The 9504-nt window shown below is 45.8% G+C and overlaps 1 protein-coding gene across 1 annotated transcript in view; it reads left to right on the top strand.

Moving 5' to 3' along the window:
• Positions 1-241: 241 nt before the first annotated feature.
• The window catches only part of IFNAR2 (interferon alpha and beta receptor subunit 2), a 30039-nt gene continuing 20776 nt past the window's right edge, over positions 242-9504 (top strand). Inside the window, 2 exon segments of the mRNA XM_030578981.1 lie at positions 242-341; positions 3961-4054. Of these exon segments, the coding sequence (XP_030434841.1) occupies positions 4015-4054 (40 nt within the window). The 5' untranslated portion in view covers positions 242-341; positions 3961-4014.

Genomic DNA, 9504 nt, shown 5'->3' with positions numbered 1-9504 from the left:
TGCAAGCATATGCGGTTATGGGGGGAGACGGCTGTGGCATATGCGGGGCTGGCTCCCCCCGCAGGCTCCCGCACCGGTCACGGTTCTCACTCTTCTCGGGGAAGCGAGCGGCTCCGCAGCAGCATCTGCGGGATTAAGGCAGCACAGGCCTGCCCGAGAGACTCCCCCCTGGCCCCGGGTAGAGATGCGCAGATGCCCGGAGCTCCGCCCCGCCCCCGTCTCCGCCCCGCCATGCAGAGCAGCCCAGGCGCTTGCGCTTTCGCCCGAGTCCCGGGTCGGCCCGCGTCGCCATGAGACGCTGCCCGGGCGCCCGGCTCCTAGCGGGGTGGCGCTGCTGCCAGGTACAGGGGGCGCAGGGGAAGCAGGCGAGCGGGATTCCCGGCAGCGAGCAGGGCAGGGGCCGGTCCAGTCTCCCAGGCCCGGCTGCGGGCTCCCCCTCCAGCCCCGGGCGTGTGCTGCCGCCCCCTGCCGCGCTCGGCTGGGGCCCTCGAGCGCGCCGCTTGCTGCCGCGGGAATGTGGCCGCCCCGGGCAGGGTAGCGCCAGGCTCTGGAACGGCGCGGGGGCGGGGGTCGCTGGGACAAGGTCCGTGTTTCCAAGCAGAGACGTGGGAGAGGGGCTGGCTGGGATCCAGCGGCTGGGAGGGATTGGTGGGCCGGGCACAGAGCAGAGCTTTCACAATCCCCCCTCCTCCCCCCGTTGTCAACTGGTTACATCGCAGTGTTGTCAGTGTAGTCATTGTTTGGACATTTGAATTGGAAGTGAAACATTAATACACACTTTAACAGCACATGCAGTGTATGATGCAATGCTTGTCCCTGAAATAGTATAATAGGTTCGAAAAGTATGAACAAAGACCAGGTTCGTCGTACAGCTGTTAATTTTTCTGACAATGTTGGCACGTTCATTTCGGTAATTTTGGCCAACCTTATAATTTCCAGTTATGATTTGTAAGCAAGGTCTGAATGAGCTTTCCCTGACAGCTAGTGATGAGCCAGTGGTGGGTGGAAAGGCTTCAGGACCAGACTGTATTTAAATGAACTCACCCACTCTGCCTAGATATGCAGCAGACAGACCTGTGTTGCCCAAGTGGTCAATTTTGGCTGGTGGTGGGTTACAAATCACTTTAGTATTGAATGAGGGGATCATGAAATGTTATCCTTATTGTATGAGTAAGGGGCAGCAAAACTAAACTTAGAGTGTCCTGATTGAGGGGTTCACCCTCAATGCTTAATTTTGCCAGGGCTGAGCCCCAGGATCTTTAGGCTCAGCAGTTCATAGCCCTGGGACCCCTGGGCTTGCCACATCATTTATGAAGCTCCGGCACCTCTTTCATTATAAATTAAGTACTGATCACCCTCAACTGAACTGCACTTGATAAGCAAGGGGTTTGGATGGCAGATCCCGGGAGAGTGGGGCAGGGAGGATATGGGGGGAAGAGAGAGAGAGAGAGACAGGGATTTTGCTTGGTGGTGAGGGCTGTGCCTAAGAGTAACGGGCACTATTTGACTTGCCCCTCTCCCCTATTTAAGGATAGAACTTATTAGGTGCCAGAGAGAGTCTTTTGTTAATTGACCACTAGTGCTGAAATCAGTAATAATCAGGTCTAAGTACTTAGACCTGCTGTGGGACAGTATTTCTGTGGAAAAGACAGCCCAGCCTGAACTCACTGTGAGGCTCCTGCACTGAGAGCTGGGTGGAACCTCAAAAGACTGACTCACAGAGGTCACAGTGGCAGGTGGCAGCAGGAGGTGATGGCACAGGGCCATCAGCAATGGAGTGGTGGAGTGAATAGTGACATGACAAACAGTGGCTGGCGCAAGTGGCAAGCAAGCACGGTGCCTTATCCCCCTCCAGGGTGGGAGGTGAACTCATGAGAAAGCAGCTCTGTACTCTGGACCTTCACTGACCTAGGACAACAACTATGAGTGCGGGTGGTAGAGGGAGAAGTGAGGGGCATGTTAAAGGAACATTTGTTTGTTGTAGGGCCTTCTGGCTAAGAGAGGTGAAAACATTATCTACTATCTGTTCCTATCTGTTTTAGTGACTTTGCTCTAGAATGCTAGATTTATGACTGAGAAACTTATATAAATATACAGTTCCTAGTAGGCCAAGATTTTTTAAATGCATTATTTGCCAGAGTTCATAATTTTGTGCATCTTGAATTTCCCCTCATGTTCCACACCTTTCCAGAAACATTCATTGTTATAACCACAGATTTTAATAGCATTTCACATACAGTCAAACCATTTTTAATTTTCACCTTTTTTATATTGGATCTAGTGGCATAGTGCTCCCAACTGCCATCTGTCACAGTTCAGGGCATCTGCACCTGTATTTCCCCTCAGTGTTCCAGGAGGGCACCCACTCTAGGCTCCTACTTCCCCAGCAGTTCCCTCACTTGGATGGAAATGTGTTCCTCTCCCCTCTAATTGGGTTATTTCCAGGCTGCATCTTTGCCTTCCTACATTGTGTTACCCTCGGCAGAGGCAGGCTGCCCAAACAGAACCTGCTTGCTTTCTCTTCAGATACCGTTAACAGCATAATTGCTACAGCCTAATTTATTGTCAGTAAAAAACATTACCGAGAAAACATTTAAAACAATAAAATAACCCACACACAGGCTAATTAGCTTATCAGAGTTAACTCCTGTTGTTGTTGTCCTTCATAGCCGAAGATGACTCCAGCAGTTATTTTATGTCTTCTGAGTACGATTGTGGCTAAAAAAGACAAAGAAAGAGTGACAGTCCTTCCTGCATGAATTGCATATGCAGTGCGATACCGAGGAAGGGATTACAATCTGTGTCTCCTGCTGTTTACAGCTCAGCCTCTGTGCCTGAAGATCCCTACAGCGGTTAATCTCAAACTGGGGCCATGGCTACACTCACACTTTACAGCGCTGCAACTTTTGCACTCAGGGGTGTGAAAAAACACCCCCCTGAGCGCTGCAAGATACAGTGCTGTAAAGCGTCAGTGTAATCAGGGCGGCAGCTCCCAGTGCTGCACGCTACACCCATAAAGGATGTGGTTTACATGCAGCGCTGGGAGAGCTCTCTCCCAGCGCTGCCGCTTCGACTACACTCACACTTCAAAGCGCTGCTGCGGCAGCGCTCCCACAGCAGCGCTTTGAAATTCCAAACGTAGCCATACCCTGGGTAACCCGATCATTGACTGCTGCTTGCCAGAGTGATCTGTCTGTTTCTGATGTTTCTTAGCATTAATGTTTCATTGTTTCAAATTATGCTTCAGTGTATCCTTGAAGCATGTCTTTTGGTCACTTTGTAGGCGGTTGCCCAATTGCAGTTTGCCATACTGCAACTACTTTGGCATCCTGGTGATGTCCATCCTGCACATTTGACCAGAGTAATTGTGATGCAGTAAGCATGGTTTCAATCCCTGTGGAGTAACTACTTCCAGAATCTCATTAATGACAACTTTTGAAATTAGTAGACACTGGGTTTTTCTCCCCACGGTGTAGTTTGAAATTGGAGGATTGGAAGCGGGTTATTTGCATTCCCCAGGTACTTCCTAGAATATCCAGTTCACAGGTATTGTTCCAAAAAGTCCTTTGAAGTTTGTAAAAGCTTGCAGAGATTAGTCAGTCTCCAAGAGAAGATACATACATACAGGTCCACAATAACAGACAGAATTGTGTTTAATACAATGGACCCCAAAGATGTTCAACTTAATTTGATAAAGTTCATTCAGAATATTGTCAGTCTGTCACACCATTTTCGTATAAACCCTTAATGAAAATACTTACTCTTTAAACAAATGTTTGCATATGTTTAAAATAAACACTACAAACCCTGCATATCTCATGTTTAAGATAATGTTTCATCACAGTTCTCACATGACATTAAAGATGTGATATAAGCTCTTACTACAGAAGACCTGTTGTGCTTTTTATGTAAATCATCCAGTAATTATGATGAAGTTGATTTTGCTTGGTATATTTGTAGATCCAGAAGTAAAATGAGTACTTCACAATCAATAAGATGTACTTCTAAATCATCATGGCAGTACTGATTGGACCACTGAGTTTTTGTCAACTTGGTAAGTTACTTAATTGTGTATACAGTACAAAGAAATAGCAGCGCTGATCATGCTAGTGGTCAGTAAAGATTCCATGGCATTTTTTTATAAGAAGAGGGGTGCTCTGAAAGAACTTGTTGCATTCTGCATCTTCTAAATTCCCCTGTACTTTCAGATGGATAGATCATTTTTCATTTCCTGTCCTAAACTTTTGTACATTATTGCTGTATGATTTAAAATCATTGGAATTTAGCGGGGTCAATACCTTAACATTATACAACTAAAAAATCTGGCTCATCTGTCATTTTAACAGGAAACTGCTTTGACGGATTCATTTAACTCTGTAGAAAAAGCAACAGAATATGCAGTGAATTTCTTTGCCCTGAAGAGTCCCTGTTTAACTTGCAGATCATATCCCTTTGCATTCTCATTCCTCCTCCTCTAATCTAAATCAAGATATAGCTTCTTCCTGTTTGTTTCCTCTTTTGCTATCTGAGGTGAGAACACACAAATTGTGTACCAATATCACTATTCTGTTTAAGGGTGTGATTTTAAAAAATAATATTGAAATAGCTTTGCTGGTACAATCCCCTGTGTGAATGCAGTTATGCTGGTATAAAAGTGTCTTCTACCACAATAGCTTATTCCTCTTCCAGTATGTGAATAAGCACTTTTATACCAGTGTAACTGCATCCACGTTAGCAGGTTGTACCACTTCAAATGTACCAGTATAGTTGAAGTAGTACAGCTTTGTATCTATTCAGGACCTCAGTCATACTGAAGAAAGAGCACTCTATAAAGGAAAGTAGTAGCTGAAAGCTGGCACTGTTGCAAAGGTGTAATTTGTAAAGCTGTGGGGGGGGGTTTGTTTGTTTTTAAAAAAAGGTCAAAAATGGCTGTTGTTGGTCAGCAATAGTAATGACTAAACTTGGTGATGGCCTAAACAGAAAGAGCTCTCATCCATGATTGTAGCTGTTGTGATCACTTCACACTAACTCACACTAAGCTTCAGAGTGACGTTTGATGTCATTGTGTGTTCTGCTTGTGGTGTTGTGGTTGGAGGGTGTTGTGCTGGGATATTTGTGTTGATTTGTGTGTGTGGTGAATGAGGGACACATGCTGTTGTGAGGGGGTCAGTGTGTTTGGCATTATTGTGCATCCTTGTTATATGGGTATGTAACAGGGTGGACTTCTTACCTCTTCTGAGTGCCCCTTTGGCCAGGTGCACACCTGCACACTCACTTCTATCTCTGTCCAATTGTCCTTCCTCTGGAAACAATGTCTTTACCCTCTTGGGGCTTCCTGGTTACAGCCCTCCATCTGGGCCACTATAGTTCAGTTCCCCCTCTGGGGTGCCTCACTGTCCAGGCCACTTCTCCCAGTGGCTAATGTGGGGGAGGGACGGGGGGACCCAGGCCCACATACTCAGGGTCCCAGCCCAGGGACACTGTAGATAGCAGCTGTCACTGTGTCCCTTTATCTAAGTCACACTGCTGCTTTAATTCTCTGGGCCATTTCCCCATGGCCCTGTGCCATCTTCACCCTCAGCTCAGGGCTCCTTCTTGCTCTCCCTGGCTTCTGGCAGCACTACCTAGACTCATAGACTCATAGGTCAGAAGGGACCAATATGATCATCTAGTCTGACCTCCTGCACAAGGCAGGCCACAGAACCCCACCCATCCAATTTTATAACAACCCCTATTCCCAGGACCGAGTTATTGAAATCCACAAAATTGGTTTGAAGACCTCAAGCTGCAGAGAAACCACCAGCAAGCGACCCATGCCCCACGCTGCAGGGGAAGGCGAAAAACCTCCAGGGCCCCTGCCAATCCGCCCTGGAGGAAAATTCCTTCCTGACCCCAAATATGGCGATCAGCTAAACCCTGAATATGTGGGCTAGATTCACCAGCCAGCACCCAAGAAGGAATTCTCTGCAGTAACTCAGTTCCCATCCCATCCAACATCTCCCCGCAGACCACTGAGCAGACCTATCTGGTGGTAATCGAAGATCAATTGCCCAAATTAACGATCCTATCATAACATCCCCTCCATATACTTATCAAGCTTTGTCTTAAAGCCAGGAAAATCTTTTGCCCCTACTACTTCCCTCGGAAGGCTGTTCCAGAACTGCACTCCCCTAATGGTTAGAAACCTTCGTCTAATTTCAAGTCTAAACTTCCTAATATCCAGTTTGTACCCATTCGTCCTCGTGCCTACATTAGAACTAAACTTAAATAATTCCTCTCCCTCCCTAATGTTAACCCCCCTGATATATTTATATAGAGCAAGCATATTCCCCCGCAGCCTTCTTTTGGCCAGGCTAAACAAGCCAAGCTCTTTGAGTCTCCTTTCATAAGGCAGTTTTTCCATTCCTCGGATCATCCTTGTAGCCCGTCTCTGAACCTGTTCTAGTTTGAATTCATCTTTCTTGAACATGGGACACCAGAATTGCACACAGTATTCCAGATGGGGTCTCACCAACGCCTTATACAATGGTACTAACACCTCCTTATCCTTGCAGGAAATACCCCGCCTGATGCATCCCAAAATCGCATTTGCTTTTTTAACAGCCGTATCACATTGGCGACTCATAGTCATCCTGCTATCAACCAGTACCCCAAGGTCCTTCTCCTCCTCCGTCACTTCCAACTGATGCACCCCCAACGTATATCCAAAATTCTTATTATTAATTCCTAAATGCATGACCTTGCACTTTTCACTATTGTATTTTATCCTATTTCTATTACTCCAGTTTACAAGGTGGCTCAGATCTTCCTGAATAGTATCCCTGTCCTTCTCCGTGTTAGCAATACCCCCCAGCTTCGTGTCATCCGCAAACTTTATTAGCACATTCCCGCTCTTTGTGCCAAGGTCAGTAATAAAAAGGTTAAATAAGATCGGTCCCAAAACAGATCCTTGAGGGACTCCACTAGTGACCTCCTTCCAGCCTGACAGTTCACCTTTCAATACGACCCTCTGGAGTCTCCCCTTTAACCAGTTCCTTATCCACCTTACAACTTTCATATTCATTCCCATCTTTTCCAATTTAACTAACAGTTCCCCATGCGGAACCGTGTCGAACGCCTTACTGAAATCTAGGTAAATTATATCTACCGCGTTTCCTTTATCTAAGTAATCCGTCACCTTCTCAAAAAAGGAGATCAGATTGGTTTGACACGATCTACCTTTAGTAAATCCGTGTTACAATTCGTCCCAATTACCATTGACCTCTATGTCCTTAACTACTCTCTCCCTTAAAATTTTTTCCAAGACCTTACATACTACAGACGTCAAGCTAACAGGCCTATAATTACCCGGATCACTTTTATTCCCTTTCTTAAAAATAGGAACTACATTAGCAATCCTCCAGTCATACGGCACAACCCCCGAGTTTATCGATTGCTTAAAAATTCTCGCTAACGGGCTCACAATTTCACGCGCCAGTTCCTTTAATATCCTCGGATGGAGATTGTCCGGGCCCTCCGACTTCGTCCCATCGAGCTGTTCAAGTACGGCCTCTACCTCAGTTGCGGTAATATCCACTTGCATATCCACATTCCCGTTTATCATCCCTCCATCATCGCAAGGTTCCTCACTAGTCTTATTAAAAACTGAGGCAAAGTACTTGTTTAGATGTTGGGCCATGCCTAGGTTATCCTTAACCTCATCCAGGGTCCTGTAGCTCTGTCAGCCAGCCACACAGCATCCACGCTCCTGCAGGAAACTGAACTCCCTGTGGCCCTGCAGCTCTTCTTATACTAGGCTGCTGGGCCCTGATTGGCTGTGTCCCACACAGCCACTCTAGACAGCTTGGAGAACCCTCTCCACTGCCCTTTTTTGGGGTGGGGTATGGCAAGGCTGCAAGGTCTCCAGCAGGGGGCTTCAGAGGGTCTGGTGTACCCCATCACAGGGTAATTGTGTTGGTTGGCATCCAGGGAACTGTGCTGGGAGATTTGTATTGACTTGTGTGGATGGCGGTTGGTGCATAGGTATGGTGGTTGGGCCAACCAATCCACCAATGGTGCAGTCTCCCTCATACAACTAATGAAATTTCTGCATGCAAATTAGCTGTAGAATACAGGTATACTACACAAGTTTAATTTACAGCAGGAGCCAGCAGTCTCTGTCATGCGGCTCTCCAGGGTAAGCACCCTGGCGGGCCAGGCCAGTTTGTTTACCTGCCACTTCGGCAGGTTTGGCCAGTCACGGCTCCCACTGGCCATGGTTTGCCGTCCCAGATCAATGGGGGCTGCAGGAAGCGGTGCGAGTGAGGGATGTGCTGGCCGTGGCTTCCTGCCACCCTCGTTGGCCTGGGACGGCGAACCGCGGCCAGTGGGAGACGCGATCGGTGGAACCTGCTGATGTGGCAGGTAAACAAAGTGGCCCACCCCTTGGCGAGCCATGTGCCAGAGGTTGCCGACCCCTGAGTTACAGTATCTATACCCCACACTGTATAATTTGTTAAGTCAGAATAGCTGAGAATTTAATAATTGAATGCTAAAAGATGGCAAAACTCAGTGATGGTTTAGCCTGGTGATATTCTGAACAAAAATAATTCTCTACCATTCTTGTGGCTGCTTCCATTGCTTCGCATTGGCTCATCAGACATTTTAGATTTCATAGTGACACATAGAGTGACATTCCTGGAATCTTATTATATTGCTGACAAATATGATTTAATGTTAAGGTTTGCCAAGTTTCTGTTGATATAAGGAAACTCGGTTGTTGAGGGCGATGTGAATTCTCCAGAATAGGAATTTCACCCATTGTGCTTGCCAAAGAAGCTATACTTTAAAAAAAAAAAAAATTAACTGTTGAGGACAGAGACTAAACCTTTTACAAAATTGATACATTTTATATCTGTAGTTTTAGTTACTATTTTTTAAATTAAAGATAACTTGTATCAGCAATAGTGTTTATCTTCTTACAGAAGTGGGAGGGCCTCATCCAACTCCCACTGAAGTCACTTGAAAACTTTCTATTTATTTCATTGGAAGCTGGATCAGTATCATAACAAGGCAGCAGTAATATTATTTTATTTGTGTTGTGGAAGCACCCAAAATATGCTAGCTGCTACATGTATGGGAAGAGAGAGTTCCTGCTCCCAAAAGCTTAAAATCTTAAGTTATATGTTACTCTACATATTATAAAAGTTAAAGCAATTATTTATTTTAAAAATGTTTTACTATTCATCCTGCTTGACCAAACTTTATAAAATAGTTGATAATCTAATGCAAGAAATAAATTGTTCTAGTTCTCTTGATTTTCCACTCTCTTTAACCACAGTTCTATCATGGATTTTTGTTGTGCAGTCATAGATAGGAGGAAAGAGTATGTCAGGAAGGATGTCTTGTGGTTAAGTCACAGACTAGAACTCAAGAGAAAAGGTTTCTGTCAGGCACCACCACAGATTTACAGTGTGATTTTGAGCAAATTGCTTAATCTCTGTGTGTGTCAGTTCCCAAGGTACT

This window comes from Gopherus evgoodei, chromosome 1 (assembly GCF_007399415.2).
Source record: "Gopherus evgoodei ecotype Sinaloan lineage chromosome 1, rGopEvg1_v1.p, whole genome shotgun sequence".
Taxonomy (NCBI): Eukaryota; Metazoa; Chordata; order Testudines; family Testudinidae; genus Gopherus; species Gopherus evgoodei.
This window is presented reverse-complemented; position numbering and strand designations above follow the sequence as displayed.